General features: G+C 34.0%; 1 protein-coding gene across 1 annotated transcript; it reads left to right on the top strand.

Moving 5' to 3' along the window:
• The first annotated feature begins 4,144 nt into the window (after positions 1–4,144).
• On the top strand, positions 4,145–18,583 carry LOC132716955 (uncharacterized). Its single transcript, XM_060700298.1, has 9 exons — positions 4,145–4,489; positions 5,264–5,465; positions 6,099–6,187; positions 6,574–6,702; positions 7,112–7,256; positions 8,707–8,869; positions 11,766–11,919; positions 15,531–15,662; positions 17,872–18,583. Exons 1-9 carry the CDS (start codon positions 4,366–4,368, stop codon positions 18,105–18,107), a joined length of 1,374 nt encoding a protein of 457 aa, XP_060556281.1. The 5' UTR covers positions 4,145–4,365; the 3' UTR covers positions 18,108–18,583.
• The last annotated feature ends 1,767 nt before the right edge of the window (positions 18,584–20,350 follow it).

A 20,350-nucleotide genomic window follows, 5' to 3' on the forward strand; every position in this document is an offset into this window, starting at 1 on the left:
AGAAGCATGCGAGAGGTCAATTTGCTGCTGTGAGAGATTTGTGTAATTCGAAAATATATGTGGATATTTTTGCATAAAAGACACAATGAATGGTTATAAATTACACTTATTTAACAAAATAGAATTAATATTATATAGTATCATAATGAAAGTTTGTTTTACACTTCATTTTTTAAAAATGTTTTGAAAGATTACATGCCGGAGGTACTAAAAGCGATACTTTTTCTACAAAGGAAATAATTTATGCTATGCCATCAAACTAAATTTAAAATAAATGATAAACACATGTATATATTTATATTAAAAGTAGTATCAAAAATAAAAGTTTCTTGTAAAATTCAATAAGCACATTTTCGGTTAATGTTTTGGTAAGTATACGGAAACATTTCCTCTACATTTCATTTTCCAAAACGGGCATAAAGTATGTTAATCAATTTTAAGTCCCATAATTTACATAAAAAATGTTTATATCATTTGATTGAAATAAACGTAATAAATAATAAACTAACATAATAAACTGCATGCCTAGTTTAATCATATTTTATTGCTATATACATGTATATACAATACAGATACAAATTTCATATGTATTTTAAAAAGCAAAAGCAAACGGGTTGGGCCCAAGTTCTTACAACATTAGCGGTCGGCCCTCCCCGGTAGATAATGAAACGAAAAAACTATATTCAATACTTAATGGCATATAACATAAACATAGTGTATATCATGTATAATTGTTGATGGAATGAATCGTAAGAAACGATTTTTAACAATATACAATAAAGTAATCGAACAGATAGAAATCAACATTCGTGTATTTTATAAATTTATAAAAATGGATGATCTAAGGATTCAGTATAACCTACCCCCCACCCCCACCCCTAAGTGTCACGGGTTTCGTTAAGGCTGTTATGTGCATTTACTTTATATTGGGTACAGGGTATTTGTAATTACTTCTTATATACTGCATGCCTCCAACCACAATTAATATTTGAGGAAAATCTTGAGTAAAATTTGTGCCATTTGCGCCAAAAAAATCTCCGTTGCACTATTTAGTCGTACATATTCAAAAGTTTAAGGAGCAGCAAAATTTCGGTACACGGTTCTCTCGGTCATATTGAATGGTGATATTGTACCTGTTATGTTCACTGTTACTATTTATCGGAATATGAAATAGTAAAACGCTATTCAGAAAACAATACGGTAATTGATTTATACAATTAAAAAGATTAAAACGGAATGAAACATCCACGTAGCGTTAAGTGACGTAAATGAAATTTTCCGATTTTTCTACGTATACTACCGATTTGTTTTCTTCGATGTTAATTTTTCGTTTAAGTTAATTAAGTCGTATTTTGAAACGGAGCACGCGCAAAACCATTTTTGTAGACTGCTCCTAATGATTTTACGCTATAAATGAGATTCATTCACTACAATCAGATACGCAAAAATGGATACCGCCAGCAATCAGTCTGAACACTGTGGAGAGGTCTGATCGATGACCTCTCCAGTTATGTATTTCAATTTTTTTTAAACTTGAAAAAATATAGTACCCGAACCGTATTTACAATGCCGGCAGAAGGGGATTATTTAGAATACTACATGAAATATATGTATAAATACCTATAAACAATTAATATAATTCTGAAAAAAACACTAACAAACAAATATACATGACACTTAAAGTGAAATATTTCATTAAGATTACAAATTGGAACAGAATACAAAACAGCGTGTTCCGTTTCAATTAAAAAGCAAAATAAACAAAAAAATCAAAACAGCAATTTATTATTTCGATGCATTGGCAATGGTATATCTATACTATACATGTATATTATATTTTTTGTGTCAAACAATGAGAAAGACAAGGGACTAGTTATTCGCTTGTTCTTATATTCGAGTCTGTACCGTATTTCTCGGAAAATACTATGAAAAATGGCTATACTCGAATGCTTTCAGGTTATTATTTTTTTAGTTTTTATATACTGTGGATAGTTTGTATAGTCACGGTGCTCTGAACCTTATCTCGTTAAAATCAGTTGAGTAACAGCAAAGTTTGAAAAAAAATGTGCGTATTCCTTACGTGGTGTAACTACTTTCAATCCGTATTAACTCCGATGTTATTATAGATAATAGCCGTGACATCCCGATTGATCGCCACACGATATACTTGAAAAGTCCGGTGCTATTTACAATTAAAGTACTATGAACATACTTTTTGGCGTTTCTTAAAAATGCTTTTTATTTTTTAGTTTTCTGTTTTAATTTCCAAAAGTGGCTGATCGGTCGTTTCCATCTTTTGCGTCTGTTAATTTTTGGCAATCTAGTTGTGATAGTTATTTAGTATTTTGTATAAAAGTCAAATACTACTTTGTTGACATTTTTGGTTAATAATTTTACATTCACCGCTTCAAGTCATAAGCGGCTGCATGCTTTAAAATAGTTATTTAAAGGTTATAAAACCCGTGTTCAGAAACTTGCTTAGACTGAGACATAATGTGCCTTTAGCATTCAGTACAGACCCGGCATTAATGGTGGAACCGTAGCGTGATTTAGTATTTTAAGGGGTGAATCGAGTGCAGAAAATATATGCTGTATTTCTCACTAAATTTGTTCTTTGAATGACATTAAAAAATATTTATCCGTTTTATAATAATCATGTAAATTTATCCGTTTGATAATAGTCATGTAAATTCCATCAGTACTTTTAGTACTTTGATTTCATATGTGACGTCAAAGCGCGCACTGGCTAGACTGTGTCTCGCGTGAATTATTGTCTACGACAAAGGCTGCGACGTCGCAGAAACACAACGTCTGCGACACGTTTCATAAAACGGTCGTACGACATTGTCGCAGACGTACGACACCGACAAAAAATTGTCGTAGACTACGACACGTTGATAAAACGGCCCCCAGTGGTGTTGCTTTTCAGAGCGCAACAAGGCAATGCGTTGGTGGGTAAAACCCCTATAGCCCCGTGTTCACTAAGAAAAGGTCAGGATCAAGATCAAATGATTTTAATTTTATTTTCATTGTTTGTTTTTTTTTTAACTAAAATTGATCATACTTTGCTAGAATTAAATGGTTTATATTCAAAATATAAACAATTTCTGATTTTTTGGGATAAAATCGACAAATAACAAAACAAAATCAGATCAAAATAAGGATTAGTTTTGATATCAAGATCAATATTCGGATCAGCTGTAAAATGCCAATATCTTGCAAAAATAGAAATAAATTTATTTTAAAATTTTATAAATATGCCATTTCAAGTCCAATTATATCAAGTTATTATGAGATATTTAATCCATGAGGGTAGACAATGGAGTACATTTGAGTTTTTGAATTTGATCCTGATCTTGATCCTTAAATCTTTGTGGAATCGGGCCCGGATTGTGCGACGTCGGGTTGTTTGGCCAATATCACACCCTCTTCCAGGAGCTGGAAGAGAGTCTAAGGGTAAATACATGGGGTACATAATGATGAGCCGCAACATGTTTGGGATTTTGAAAGGATATGATTTTTATAAGATACGCAACGGTCGTAGGACTGTTGCACGGCTGACGCACGAGTTATACGATTGTCTTACGATTGTCAGCCATTCGATTACGGCACGCGGTAGCCGCACGATGCTTGTAAGGCAACTCTGCGGTCGTCGCAAGACAAACAAACATTATGACTTAAGAACTTCTTGAAATCGTGAATCTGTCGTACGGTTGTCTCAAGACTGTTTTGAGACGTCAAAAATCTGTCAAAAAATCTCAAAAATAATGTGCACGTTGAGAAATCAGTCTGCGACGTTGCGGCAATCTTGTGACCTTAAGAATTTGTACGACTGTCTTGTGCCTGCCGCACGAAACACAGCGATTTTTGTCAATTGCGTTTCGTACGGCTGCCGTAATGCTGATTTGATAGAGGCTTTATAAATAAATTAAGATATCCCAACACTGTGCCGAGTCCCTGTGATAAAAAGAAAACAATTATTGACTAGCTAGAGATCTTATTGCTCAATTTCAACTACTGAATTACAATAAAATTCAAGTATTAAAAGACTGATAAAGACTGAATATAAAGGAACTTGTATGGGGAAGTCCGGCTCGGCCCCAATCGCATATACTCGGCCCTTTCCGTAAGTCTTCAGATCTCAAGACGCAACTAAATTGTTTTTATGTCATTTGTATATTGACAAATTGAAGAAGCATCAAACCTGTCATCAAATTTTGATTCATGTTATGTTATTATACACATGTCCTCGTTGTTTTTACATGAGACTTTATTTCCTAAAGTGATTTAAATGTAATGAAAATTTGCCATAAAGTTTGGAAAACGGTGTCAAGATAAAATTTTGTTCCGAGTAATTGATCCAGCATGTCGAATTTTAGCATAAGTTGTTTACCAGTAGAAACGCAAGCTTACATATTAAGTAAATTAGATGGAAGGACATCTGCAGTTGCAAAGAAAGTTTGCACGTTATGGAATGAAATAATTACAGGTAATTATCGTGCTTGATTAGATAGTGTTACCTGTATAATTATATTGAATTGAATGTACATGTAGGTAAATCTATGTTTTTTGTTCTTTAAACTAGAGATGTGCTTAAAGTCACACTAAAAAGTTGGTTCCTAGGTGTCATAACAAGTAATGGGGCCATTGTAGATTTTGGAAGGCAAGAGAGAATGCTATATAAATTGGGTGGATTTTAGTCAACTAATTAGACTTGTCAAAAAGATGAAAGATGTCAAGATATTTTTTATGAGCGATGTCTTTAGACAGTATGTATGAAAAAAAACAGTCTGTAGAATGGGTCAAATTGTTCATGCCAAATTTATTAGGCTAGACAGATTTAAACCCTAGACTGACAGATGTACAGTCTGTTGCTCTACCCCTCTGGGCTGATATAAGGTCTTTGAGACTAATGGTTCATGATCCATGCCAGTGGCTTCAAGAAATTTTGTATGGTTTATAAATATTTTTCTGTCTCAATTTCATAGTCTCAAAAACAATTCCAGTCATCTATTTTATTGCTAATGTGCTGATAAGCAAAAATTTGGCTCAGCCTCTATACCACTCTTTGGTCACCTTATTTGTTTTATTTTTTGTAATAAAATCAAAGAGAAATTCTATATGATGTGTAGTGTGTCTGTCACAAACATGTGGCAGCTAATATTAAAACAAAAACTTAAAAGTTTTGAAGAAACACATGTACAGGTGTATTGACAAGGATTTTAGAAATCTAAACAAGTTGTAAATGCTTATTTTTATCCAGGTTTTGAGACATGCATGCATTTTTGGATGAGATGTTGTTTGCGAGAAATTCCCCCATACACACTGGTTGAGCTGACGAGGCTGATGCAGTTGTCTGGTGGAAGGGAGAGCACTCTTGTACAACAAGCTGCAGATTGGAAGACTGCTGTAGAGAGTAATCTCCACTGGATGTATTGGAAACAAGTCTATGCAGAGTATTGGAGGTATGACATCACTAAAGTTTTTGAAAATATTTTAGAGCAAATAATGGTAGATCATTTTATAATTTTCATTCACCTGTCAATCGTTACTCAGCTCCGGCTCCCCTATCTCTGGAGCAGTGTACGGGAAAGCTGCGAAAATAATGAGTCTTTAGCATTCACCTGTCTGCACTTTGGTCAATGTCAGTGATTTTGCTTGGAAGCAAAACTTGTAAGGGATATGTTCAACTGGCAGACTTGAGACTTTACTTTGGGTTTGATAATCCCAAAATCCAAGTCCCTGCTATTTCCTGGGAGGAGAGGGTCTGGGGTTTCAAATGACTGATGACTAAGGAGGTACACATCTAATTTTATGTGGACGTTAGTAAAATTGCAAGTTTTGTTAGTAGTTAATGTTATATCTAAAACTTTCCAAGTGCCATTCTTAAGTTTTAAAGTGGGTTTTTAGTCATATGATTTTAAGATTGACTTAATTATATAACCCTAGTAGTTTTAAAAGTCTTTCTGTAATAAGAAACATTTTATTACTGTAGACAAGGTTTTCTTTATTTACTTTTTATTTATTCAGCATTTTTATATGTTTTTGACTTGTTTGTCTTTAATGTGAAATACTGCTTAAATTTATTTCATGTGTAGATATAGATATATTGAACATGGTGTAGAGAAAAGAATAGAGTTGCATTTCTATCCAACACATGGGCAAGTCAGGTGTCTGTATGTTCAAGGTAAGAATTGTTATGTACATGCATATACCAATGTACTTAAAATTAAATAGTTATTTAGATCATTTACTTGATTTGTTGAATTTCTGATTATGCCACTTCTAGTAGGTGGTTGGTTTAAAAACATCCAGTTTTAAGAAAATTGAATGTGAATGCTTGTTTCTCATTTTGCAGACAGCAAAATACCTTGTTAAGATCTGATTTATGATGATACATAAAAGAAAAATGTCCAAGTTTAATATGATATATAACAAAAATGTCCTGATATGATATGATTTCTAATGTAACTGGCAGCAAAAATGCCCTGATTTGATTTCTAATGTAACTGACAGAAAAAATGCCCTGATATGATACAATTAACAAAATTGCCCTGATTTATATTGTTACAGACAATGTTATATATGTGGGTCATGAAAGTGGAGAAGTGATCAGTTGGAGGAACATGGAGGACAATCTAGAGTTCCGAGTGTTGTATAAACATCATCGGAGAGTCACGGACATTACTGGCCTAGATATGGGTGAATTATTTGTTTAATTCTGCAAAATATTTTGGCTACTATTTTTGTATTTGATTATAAGATTGTATTGTTAAAAGTTTTGTAGATGAATATTTTGTATGAAAGGTTATGCTTATATCACCTTTGACTAACCAATTTAAGAAACCAACAAGAGCAACCATTGGTTGATTACGGTTGTTGATTTAAAATCAATTGCCAGTCACTCTTGTGGGTTTAAATCCTGTCAAGAACTTTGAAGTCTTTCACATGACGAATCTATCCAGATAATGTACAGAACATCAGTGGTTCTACTTGGCTTTAAAATTTAATAGAATTCAACACTGTCTTACTGACTACAACTCCTACTTTGAGAATAGTCACCAGTTCCAGTAGTAATCTGTAATGTATTTTTTGTTTGTTTTCTTTATAGTGATGCCAACAAAAGATATTTTGAATGGAGAGTTTGTCAATAAGATTGTTAGTTCATCAATGGATACCAGACTGATTCTATATAATTTAAACACAAAGAAATCCAACACTATCCAACATTACAGTAAACAAGTCAACTGTGTCAGGTAACTTTTGGTCTTGGATTTAGTAGAACTTAACCTTTTACCCCATGAGCATATTGCGAAAAATGGCCGTTTTCATTGAAAAGCCTCCTGTAACAAGTTCAAACTGCTATGAAACTATGAAAAATGCTTCAATACTAATGAAACTTGGCACATGTGTTGACTACACCATAGCCTCTGTAACAGCATGCTCAATTGTAAATTTCCTGTTACCATTGCAACGGGGGGACGTCTCAAAATTGCCAAAAATCAGTATTTTGCATTGTTTTTTCCATCAAAACTGATTTCAAAGTGCTGCAACTTCTCAATGAATTGAGATAGAGTAAAAGACTTTTCAGCGTCGGTTACTAGTTCCCTAAGATCAACCTGAGGCCATTTTTAGCCTGTCACTATCCAAAATTTTCTTGGCGACGGATGGGGAAGGCGCCGAAAAAGTGGTCATTTCACTGTTTGAGGCCTCAAAGGGGGGGGGGGGGGGGGGGGGGCAAAAAGCCGTCGAAACACACTTGTATAAGGGAAAAAGGATAACCCTTGACATGCTATGATTGTCAATTTGTCTCTCATAAAAGTTAGGGCTACAAAAAAAGATCTTATTGCTTGTAAGGTAAATACTTTCTGAACTGAGGAGTTTTGGCACTGCTTAACCTTCTTGATCAAACTAAATGTTTGTAATATCCTGCTTTGAGTTAAAAACTTTTTATTGTGAATTTAAAGGACTTTTTTGATCAAAATGTTTATTTGAAATAACAATGTTTTTGAAGATCATTGCAAACACATGAAATGGTCCGGATTTTCCCCAAATCAAAATTATGAAGATATTGTTGACCTCTTGTGGATGTTCAAGGATAGAGAGTAGTTTTCGTAATAAATGTGACACTTTGGAATGAAATTAATTGATCATTAATGTGTACTTTTGTATGTCATTCAATAATTTCCAAATTTGACCAAATATGGCGCTTTAATTTCCCAATATAATAGTCTAAGTGTCTTCCAAATTTCCAGGAAAAAAAGCTCTTTTTGTTTCAAGTAATAGGCAAATTCTTTTCAGCCTTAGTCCATGACGGGATATACATGTATGTAGCTCTGTTTGAAGAATTTTAAAGGCCCATTATGCCTAAGAAATACTTTTATTTTTATTTCTTAAAAACTTTTTATTTTTGGTGTCTTGTTGTAGTTTCCAAGCAGTTACTCACTGGCCAATTACCAGAAATATCTTTTGTCTCTGTTATCTTTAGTATTTTGTACATAAATCAAAATACTACTTTGTTTACATTTTGCTATTTTGATGACAAATTATTTCACTTTCTACATTACCTTGCTCAAGTGATAAACATTTAACATTCTCTAAAACCATTAAATGTTATAAAAGTCATTCTTGGCCTTTCTAAAGAGGGAAAAAATTGCATACATGTATGTCTTTAAGTACTGGTAAAAGTAAATATTCATGTTTTAGGTCATGGGGTCATCATTTTGTTGCTGCAGCAGACAGAAGTATACTGCAAGGCCAGCCTATATGGAGATCTTCACACAGATCAACCACTGATACTAAGAAGCTATGTACTGTCTTTAGTCAATCAATTGCGGACATGACAGCTGTTGCGTTCTGGGAAGATACAGTAAATAAGTACTTTTTTTAGCTCACCTGTCACAAAGTGACAGGGTGAGCTTTTGTGATCGCTTTTCGTCCAGCGTCCGTCCGTCGTCCGTCCGTAAACTTTTACTTTAAATGACATCTCCTCATAAACCACTAAGCCAATTTCATCCAAACTTCACAGGAATGTTCCTTTGGTGGTCACCTTTAAAAATTGTTCAAAGAATTTAATTCCATGCAGAACTCTGGTTGCCATGGCAACCGAAAGAAAAAACTTTAAATATCTTCTTTTAAAAAACCATAAGAGCTAGAGCTTAGATATTTGGCATGAAACATCTTCTAGTGAGTGTCTACCAAGTTTGTTCAAATAAAAGCCCTGGGGTCAAAATTGGCCCCGCCCCGGGGGGTCATTGATTTTCCCTATATGCATACAGTAAAAACTTAAAAAATCTTCTTTTAAAGAACCCAAAGAGCTAGAGCTAAGATATTTAGCATGAAATATGTTCTAATGGGTGTCTACAAAGTTTGTTCAAATAAAAGCCCTGGGGTCAAAAATGGCCCCGCCCCGGGGGGTCATTGATTTTCCCTATATGCATATAGTAAAAACTTAAAAAACTTCTTTTAAAGAACTCAAAGAGCTATGGCTAAGATATTGAGCATCAAACATGTTCTAATAGGTGTCTACCAAGATTGTTCAAATAAAAGCCCTGGGGTCAAAATTGGCCCCGCCCCAGGGGGTCATTGATTTTCCCTATATGCATATAGTAGAAACTTAAAAAATCTTCTTTTAAAGAACCAAAAGAGTTAGAGCTAAGATATTAAGCATGAAACATGTTCTAATAAGTGTCTACCAAGTTTGTTCAAATAAAAGCCCTGGGGTCAAAATTGGCCCGCCCCGGGGGGTCATTGATTTTCCCTATATGCATATAGTAAAAACTTAAAAAATCTTCTTTTAAAGAACTCAAAGAGCTATGGCTAAGATATTTAGCATCAAACATGTTCTAATAGGTGTCTACCAAGTTTAATCAAATAAAAGCCCTGGGGTCAAAATTGGCACCGCCCCGGGGGTCATTGAATTTCCTTATATGTGTATAGCAAAAACTTAAAAAATCTTCTTTGAAAAAACCCAAATAGCTAGAGTTAAGATATTAAGCATGAAACATCTTTTAGTGAGTGTCTACAAAGTTTGTTCAAATAAAAGACCTGGGGTCAAAATTGGCCCCGCCCCGGGGGTCATTGATTTTCCTTATATGTGTATAGCAAAAACTTAAAATCTTCTTTGAAAAAACCCAAATAGCTAGAGTTTAGATATTAAGCATGAAACATCTTCTAGTAAGTGTCTTCAAAGTTTGTTCAAATAAAAGCCCTGGCCCGGCCCCAGGGGTGTCATTGTTTTTAACTATATGTGTATAGTAAAAACTTAAAAAAAAATCTTCTTTTAAAAAGCCCAATGAGCTAGAGCTTAGATGTTTAGCATGAAACATCTTCTTATGGGTGTCTACCAAGTTTGTGCAAATAAAAGCCCTTGGGTTAAATTGGCCCTGCAACGTTGGGGGGGGGGGGGGGGGGGTTGGGGGGGGCCTATATACAGGTGAGCGACCTCAGGGCCATCATGGCCCTCTTGTCTTACAAAATATTTTCATTTTCAGTGTGAAACAACCTAATTGTTTATAGTGGTACAAAAAATGTACACACAAAATTATATAAATGGGTTTTCATTTTGATCTGGGGCAACAGATGTGCCAAAGAAAACAACCAATTTTGCCAAGGGTCAAGGGTGATATTTTAATATACTAATTTTTTTGTTTGAGTGAAAAATGGAATATATTTTCACTCAACATGATAAAATGCCACATATTTTCACGAGCCGGGACGTTGAGTGAAAATATGTGGCATTTGATCATGTTTAGTGAAAATATATACCATATTTCATAAAATGAAATAATAACCTTTTTATTTAATTTCATTGTCAAAAGAAAAATGGTTACAAACCCCATTGCTTGCTACGAAACTGCAATTGTTCAGCGCGCAGTAATATATTATTGTTTGACTATTGATTATCTTGTTTTGCATGCGATATTTGGCGTTACATTGTGTGTTACGTAAACAACTCTTTAAACATCTGTACAGCGTTAATAACTGAATTAAAGATATTGGTGTTCGGATTTATTTTCTTAGTTAGACCATTTTCTATCATTCTAGATAGTTTTCAAAACAAAATTCAACAAAAAGTTGTTTCGTATTTATCAGATTTTTCAAACAAAATGGCGAAAGAAGTCCCTTAAAATAAATATGAGTTTTGACTCCACCCACTTTCATATTTATATTTCATTAATTATTTTTAACAAATATGAAATATATTTGACTGATATAGCACCATATTTCATGGGTAAAATTAAATAAAGGCTGAATATACAATTGATTTGTTGTTTCCTAATATGATTTGGAATTTATGTTAACAAATGTTATTTTTTTACTTGAACTTAATACATAATTATACATAATTGATTTTTCTTTCATAGTTTTGTCTTCCTTACTGTGTCCATTTTATTAGTTGATCTTCAATGTCTCCTGTGACAGCTCTTTCTCTTAATTGCTGTTATTTAAATTCATTACAAAAGATTAACTGTTACCGGGTTATGGATATGCAAAATATCAAAATTTTCATTGAACATGCCGAAAAAAAATCAATTTAAGGGTGTAAATCTTTATCTTATGAAATATTTAAATAAAATTAAGCAACAGTGAAATTATATTGGTTCCATTATCATAATGTATGTTAACAGAGTAAAATGTGTAATTTTCACTCCATTGCAGATCATATGTTTATAATTAATTGATTAGTACATGAAATAAGGCATTTGATACTTTCATTTGCATTTGATAAATAATTATATAGAATAATACATTTTAACTTTAAGGTAGTAGCAGGTGACTTGTTTGGGAGCTTATATACATGGAGTGATTGTCTAGGTTGTGATCAGCAAGACAAACAAGATATGACCTACATAACAAACCTTGGCTCTTGTATTAAATCTATCTTTCTACTTGGAAAAAGGATTATCTGTTACACAAGTAAGTAACAGTTTACTAATAAACATAATTATGTAGCTATTTCTTAAAAAAAATATTATATACTGGTTTGCTTGTCTGTAAAACATTTTTATGCTCCCTGAAAAATTTCGGGGGAGCATATAGTCGTCGGGTTGTCCGTCCGTCCGTCAGTCTCCGCACTCACAGGACAGTAATTATGTGGCTAGAGGGACAATAGGTAACTGTTCTTTCTCTTTGATGTCATTCATTCCGTAATGCTTTTATGTGGCTATTTTCTTTTGTGTGGCTAAAAAGAACAATAGAGAGAACAATAGAGTAGCCACATAATTACTGTCCTGTGAGAACTTCCGTCAGTCCGTCAGTCCGTCCGTACGTACGTCCCAAATTCGTGTCCGGCCCATAACTTTGTTATTTGAAGTCGGATTTTAAAACTATTTCACAGAAATGATCACCATATTGAGACAACATGTTGCGCGCAACATTTGGCTCGCTACCTTGAAGGTCAAGGTCACAGCTTGACCTTGCAGCAAAATCTTGTCCGTTTCATAACTTCCTTTTTTGAAGTCGCATTTTAAAAATATTTCACAGAAATGATCACCATATTAAGACGACGTGTCGCGCGCAACATTTGGGTCGCTACCTTGAAGGTCAAGGTCACAGCATGACCTTGCAGCAAAATCGTGTCCGGTCCATAACTTTGTTATTTGAAGTCGGATTTTAAAACTTTTTCACAGAAATGATCACCATATTGAGACGACGTGTCGCGCGCAACATTTGTCTCGCTACCTTGAAGGTCAAGGTCACAGCATGACCTTGCAGCAAAATCGTGTCCGGTCCATAACTTCGTTATTTGAAGTCGGATTTTAAAAATATTTCACAGGAATGATCACCATATTGAGACGACTATCGCGCACAACATTTGGCTCGCTACCTTGAAGGTCAAGGTCACAGCATGACCTTGCAGCAAAATCGTGTCCAGTCCATAATTTCATTATTTGAAGTCCGATTTTAAAAATATTTCACAAAAATGATCACCATATTAAGACAATGTGTCGCGCGCAACATTTGGGTTGCTACCTTGAAGGTCAACGTCACAGCATGACCTTGCAGCAAAATCGTGTCCGGCCCATAATTTTGTTATTTGAAGTCAGATTTTAAAACTTTTTCACAGAAATGATCACCATATTGACACGACGTGTCACGCGCAACATTTGGGTCACTTCCTTGAAGGTCAAGGTCACAGCATGACCTTGCAGCAAAATTGTGTCCAGCCCATAACTTCGTTATTTGAAGTCGGATTTTAAAAATATTTCACAGAAATGATCATCATATTGAGATGACGTCATGCACAACATTTGGGTGGCTACCTTGAAAGTCAAGGTCACAGCATGACCTTGCAGCAAATTCGTGTCCCGCCCATAACTTCGTTATTTGAAGTCAGATTTTAAAACTATTTCACAGAAATGATCACCATATTAAGATGACGTGTCGTGCACAACATTTTGATTGCTTCCTTGAAGGTCAAGGTCACAGCATGACCTTGCAGCAAAATTGTGTCCGGCACTTAACTTCATTATTTGAAGTCGGATTTTACAACTATTTCACAAAAATGATCACCATATTGAGACAATGTGTCGTGCACAACATTTGGGTTATTTTTACACTTTGAACTTTGTCTGTGACATAACTCTGACACTACAAGAGGTATACCTTCCAGTGTCCAAAACCTATTCGGGGAGCATCACCCGGTTCAACTGGCTCTTGTTTTTATAATTAAAGAGTTTTTTGAACAGTGGTGTAGCTTCCTATAAGCTAAGGAAGTGAATTTAATAATTCTTAAAATCCTCTGACCATATTTTTTGTTTGTAATATATGAGAAAATGCACCTACACATAAGTTTGGACTAAGCTAAGCCTTTAGTTGCAATTGATCAGTTTATTTATGTTAAAAATAACTTTATTGACAGTATTTTAGGTGACAATTTCTTAATAAAAAAAAATGTTTTCATTATTTCAGATAATTCTTTTTTTATAATCCAAAATCTGTTTTTATATGCCCGAAAGGGCATATTATGTTATACCCCCTGGCGTCCGTTTGTCTGTCTGTCCGCACTACCGAATAGGGATAGGGGGCCATCTAACTGTAAACAGAACAAAGGAGAACAATAGAATTCATTCCGTAACAATAGAGTAAGGGGCCATTGGCCCTCTATTAAACAATAGAAAATAACAAAAGAAATGGCCCCTTATTCCATTTTGGCCGGACGTACGTACGTCCGTCCGTCCCTACGTCTTTGTCCGTTAGCAAATTGGTTTCCGGAGCATAACTTAAGTTCCATTTGGCCCACAATGTTCAAACTTCATAGGATGATTGTCCTTATTGGGTAGAAGACCCCTATTGATTTTGGGGTCAAAAGGTCAAAGTCACTATTACCTTAAAACTGAAAACAGTTTCCGGAGCATAACTTAAGTTCCATTCGACCCACAATGTTCAAACTTCATAGGATGATTGTCCATGTTAGGTAGAAGACCCCTATTGATTTTGGGGTCACAAGGTCAAAGGTCAAGGTCACTATTACCTTGATACTGAAAACAGTTTCCAATTGGCCCACAATGTTCAAACTTCATAGGATGATTGTCCATAGTAGGTAGAAGACCCCTATTGATTTTGGGGTCACAAGGTCAAAGGTTTAGGTCATAATTAATAACTATTAATCAACCTACAGCTGTAAAATTTTATAGGATGAACAGCGAATTCCCATGTCTTACAAATGCTTCATCCTTACTAAAAAAAAAACAACACTTTCGGGCATATAATACTCCGCCTAGCGGTGCTCGTGTTAATATTTCAGTTGATGTTTTTCTGTCATCCAAAATCTGTTTTCATTATTTCAGTTGATGTTTTCTGTAATCCAAAATCTGTTTTCAATATTTCAGTTGATGTTTTCTGTAATCCAAAATCTGTTTTCAAAATTTCAGTTGATGTTTTCTGTAATCCAAAATCTGTTTTCAATATTTCAGTTGATGTTTTCTGTAATCCAAAATCTGTTTTCAATATTTCAGTAACTGTTGATGTTTTCTGTCATACAAAATCTATTTTCAATATTTCAGATGATGGTTTCTGTAATCCAAAATCTGTTTTCAATATTTCAGTTGATGGTTTCTGTAATCCAAAATCTGTTTTCAAAATTTCAGTTGATGTTTTCTGTAATCCAAAATCTGTTTTCAATATTTCAGTTGATGTTTTCTGTAATCCAAAATCTGTTTTCAATATTTCAGTAACTGTTGATGTTTTCTGTCATACAAAATCTATTTTCAATATTTCAGATGATGGTTTCTGTAATCCAAAATCTGTTTTCAATATTTCAGTTGATGGTTTCTGTAATCCAAAATCTGTTTTCAATATTTCAGTTCATGGTTTCTGTAATTTAAAAAAATCTGTTTTTCAATATTTCAGGTGATGGTTTCTGTAATTTAAAAAAAAATCTGTTTTCAATATTTCAGTTCATGGTTGCTGTAATCCATAAATCTGTTTTCAACATTACAGGTGATGGTTTCTGTAATTTAAAAAAATCTGTTTTCAATATTTCAGGTGATAGTTTCTGTAATTCAACATTGTTTTTAATATTGCAGGTGATGGTTTTCTCAATGTGAGTAAAGATAAGGAAGATGTATTTGAGGCACACAATATATACAAGTGTTTATATAAAACACCAGAATGTGTTGCCTACAAGGGTTCAGTGCTGGCCATTGGATGCAGATTTGGTAAATTACTTGATGATAGTTTCTCTAACAAGAGCTGTTATTAGGACATCTTACTCGACTATTTTTAGTGCTTGATAGTTAAACAGCCTTGACAATGTAAAATTTTCTAAGTTAAAGAAGGGCCTATTATGCTCTAGAAATTACAACTTGTGTCAGTGGAGTTTGAAAATATTTGAGATGGTACGCAAACTTTAAATTTCTAAGTCCAAGCCGTTGCTCTGGTGACTAGGATAGCTCTACTTATTCTTATCGAATAAGTTATCTTAGCTTTATTATCCCCCGCCGAAAATTTTCGGCGGAGGATATAGAAATAGTCTCCGTCCGTCCGTCCGACCTTCCGTCCGTCCGTCCTTCCGTCCGACATTTTTGGCCGGAGCATATCTCTAAAAGTATTTGAGTTATCAACTTGAAACTTCATAGGTGGATAGACCTCATTGAGGAGGAGTGCAGTGCACAAGAATGATAACTCTACCTTGCATGATTTTTGAGTTATTGCCCTTTGTTATTTTTCAAAATTGATTTTTGTCCAGAGCATAACTCCAAAAGCCTATGAGATATTAACATGAAACTTCATAGGTGCATAGATCTCACTCAGGAGGTGTGCAGTGCACATGAATGATAACTCTACCTTTCATAATTTTTGAGTAATTGCCCTTTGTTATTTTTCATACCTAATTTTTCACCTGAGTGGAGCATAACTCAAAAAGTGTTTGAGATATCAACATGAAATGTCATAGGTGGATAGATCTTATTGAGGAGGAATGTTGTGCGCAAGAATGATAACTCTTCCCTATACAATTTTTGAGTTATTGCCCTTTGTTTTTTTTCATGCTATTTTGTCCAGAGCTTATCTCAAAAAGTATTTGAGGTATCAACTTGAAACTTCAAAGGTGGATGGATCTCATTGAGGAGGAGTGCAGTGCTTAAGAATGATAACTCTACCCTGCATTATTTTTGAGTTATTGCCCTTTGTTATTTTTCAAAATTAATTTTTGTCCAGAGCATAACACAAAAAGCCTTTGAGATATCAAAATGAAACTTCATAGGTGCATAGATCTCACTCAGGAGGTGTGCACTGCACAAGAATGATAACTCTACCTTTCATAATTTTTGATTTATTGCCCTTTGTTATTTTTCATACTTGATATTTCAATTCAATTTTTTTCTCAAAAAGTATTTGAGGTATCAACTTGAAACTTCATAGGTGGATAGATTTTACTGAGGAGGGATGCAGCACACAAGAATGATAACCTACCCTGCATTATTTTTAAGTTATTGCCCTTTGTTATTTTCAGCCATCAGTATTCACATAGGTTTCAAATCTGTAATCACTATAGCCATCAGTTTTCATTACCAAAAGACCTCTTTAAATGAAATTATTCTGTTCTACTACATATACATTCTTCCAATGAGCAAACACATTCGGCGGGGGATGGCCATGTTGACATGGCTCTTGTTGTTCTGATAAAGCATATTGAATTAGTGTGGGTTCAGAAGCTATTGAACATGTTGAATAGAATTATAAAATTATATTTAAACAAGCCTCTGGCAAGCTTAACAAGTTTATTCAACAAGTTTCAATAAGTTTAATAATGACATAATACAAGTTTAATATTCACATACCCATAATAAGAATAGTGTAAAGCCAAACAGTTGAAACTAGCACTGTGAAAATGCTGAGTGTAATGAATCATGGCCACCTGTGGATATATGGCATGCATCAAGAAAGTCAAATCCATATTACACCGTTATACAATATATATTGCAGTCCTCAGGCAATAAATTCAGATTGCAAAGTTAAATAAATTTTGTATCCCTAAATAGATCAATTAGTAAATACTAACATATGATGTAATACATTATAAATTTTATGTTATGTTTGTTAGGCCTTTCTTAAACTGCTGAAAATGAAAGTAAGTAGCCTTTGCCACCAGTAAAGATTCAGGCCAGCCTGTACATGTATGCAACCTGACCAGGCTCTTTACTGGTGGTAGCCAAATTTGTGAATTTTAATATTGAAACCCCTTAATCATTGAATGGACTGGTCCAAGTTCAAAGCAGGGCAAATCCATTACATAAATTCAGCAGGTGATATATAAAAAGTGATATAGTTATGTTACTTCCTACTTACAAAACACAAAATTATACATATTATATTAATACCAGTTTGTTATTAAAGTCATAAGTATAAAAAAAAATGTATTTTTAGGTGCTGTATACCTGTACCATCTTCCCCTAGACAAGGATTGGAATTGTCTGAATATAGCCAAGCCCACAAGGGTCATCCAGACGTCACAAGAACATATTCATGCTCTAGCTATAGATGACGATGGTGATGGACCATTTATTGTCATAGCAACAGAAAGTTACTCAATCTTGATCGTACAATTTAGAAGGCATAATGTGATGTTACAGACAACAACAAGCCATGTCCGGGAACGGTGACGGCTTTTGTTGCCGTCTGCTTTGCTCAAGTGATATTTATGTGCAATTACATTCCACTCACATTTTAAGAAGTCTTTCTTGATACAACCTTTTGGGGTATCCTACTTAATTTTAGGAACATTTTTTATTTTGAAATCTTGTGTTTTGGAAAAGTTACAATTTTGAAGAGTAATGTTTTCCGTTTATTGTGCTTCTGGGAATATTTGTGTTCAGGTGTCAATTTGTGGTTCCTTCAATCCAACCCTCCTTCCACCACACTTTTTTTCCATTTTTCAATTGTGACTTTTCTTATTAATTGATATTTTAGATATTTAGTACCTTCATTTATTGATTGATATTCAAGCTCCTTAACCTGTTTAAATTTCTGTGGATTTGCCCTGGAATTGGAATGGGGCATTCAGAGTTTTAAGGATTTCAATTTCAAAATACAAAAATCATTAGAGCTTCATGTACCAAGAGTTTAGAGCCTGGTGTCTAATCTAACATATATCTTTACCTTGGTAGGATCAAGGTCACACAGTCTATTACAGTCCAACCTCGTTTATTCGAAGAGCCTGGGACTGAATATTTACTTCGAATAATCGATGGGTTCGAATAATCGAAATCCTAATATTGTGACAGACGAAAACTACTGCACTTTGACCAATCGTAGCAAAACTACCGTTTACAACACACTTACTTCCTGTAATCAATTGAGAAAAATAAATATTAAAGAAAAGATGCGTAAAAATTATTGTATTGACATTGAAGCCATAAATACTTGCATTTTATTCTACATTTTGTATCGCTTCGTTTTGATAATGGCCATGTTGTCACTACGGTATTTACAGCTAAACTCTGGTATGTTCGATTAGGAAAAACCCTCATGTAGCGTAACAATTAATATAAAAAATGTGTTGGATGTTTTGACAAATTTACATAAACGTTATGTATGAAAATTATTGCTGTCATCTTCAAGCAATAATAACAGTAACAAAATCGGACACGGTGCATTGCTTTTCATTTTCGGTAATAAAAGTTGATTAAAGAACACACAAAGAGTTCTAAATACACGCATGACTGTTGATGTTTTTCACAAGTCGACCGGTCAGCGAGTGGATCTGCGCCAAATAGTCTGGCTTCGAATAATAATTCTTTCATAATTGTATAATCGGGACCGAAATTTTACTTTGAAAAATAGGAGGTATTCGGATAATGCATTTCGAATAATACGCTCGTATTTATATTGATTTATATAGAGGTAAAAACGGGACCACCGATCAACTTCAGATAATGCCGGGTATTCGAATAAAGGGTTGTCGAATAACCAGGGTCGGACTGTAATAGGGTTTCCTACATTTCATTATGCATACTTGACCTCTATTTTTGGGTTAATTGGAAGTAGGTGTGATCAAAGTCACTAGGGCAAAAAAATAAAAATAAAATAATAAAATTTTCTTAGATTTTTCTGGGGTATGTATGACCCCTATGTAGACTAGTAACCAAAGATGAGGTTTTTATATTGTCGTGGTTACAGATGCTGGAAACATATCTAATCATTATTGAGGGGCATCTATTAGCAGCTTTGATATTCTTTCAATTTTTATTTAGTTTTTATATCTTAATGATTTTTGTTGAATTGGTTGTTATTTTCTTATGTAGGATGTATTCCACTTTTTATTAGAGATATTTTATTTTTCTATATAACTGTTGCAAAATTGTAGAAAACATTTACAAATAACTACTTTTACAATTAATTTTCTATTTTTCCTTAAAGGGACTCCATTGAGATTTTTTTGATACTCATTGACAGAACTGTTTAAAGTAAAAAGGATAATTTTTTCACTACCCGGCTTTTAGTGTAATGCTTACATTTAGTGTGCCTTCACGCTATGTTTGTATAACACAAATTACTTCAGGTCAAAATATATTCCCAGTTGTGCCATACCATTTTTATGGAGTCGCAAAAAATGGCATAGGTATGTGATAAAATAGGTTATTAACCCTTAACATGCTGGAGCCTGAAGTGGTTAGCCTCTGCCACCGTGCAGGCTGACCATGCTTCATACTTCTGGCTGACATAACTTTAAAATTTCATCTTAATATTATATTCCAAAAATTGATAATGGACAGTACCAAATGGAATGTTCCAAAAAAGGTAGCTGGAAAAATCCATTTAAGAAATTTAGCAGATTAAAGGTTTAGAATTAACAAAATATAATGAGCTGAAAAAAAAAAATTCAATTTTGCTTGAGGTACTTAAG

Source organism: Ruditapes philippinarum, unplaced genomic scaffold (assembly GCF_026571515.1).
Source record: "Ruditapes philippinarum isolate M1 unplaced genomic scaffold, ASM2657151v2 ctg2142_1_1_1_1, whole genome shotgun sequence".
NCBI lineage: Eukaryota > Metazoa > Mollusca > Bivalvia > Venerida > Veneridae > Ruditapes > Ruditapes philippinarum.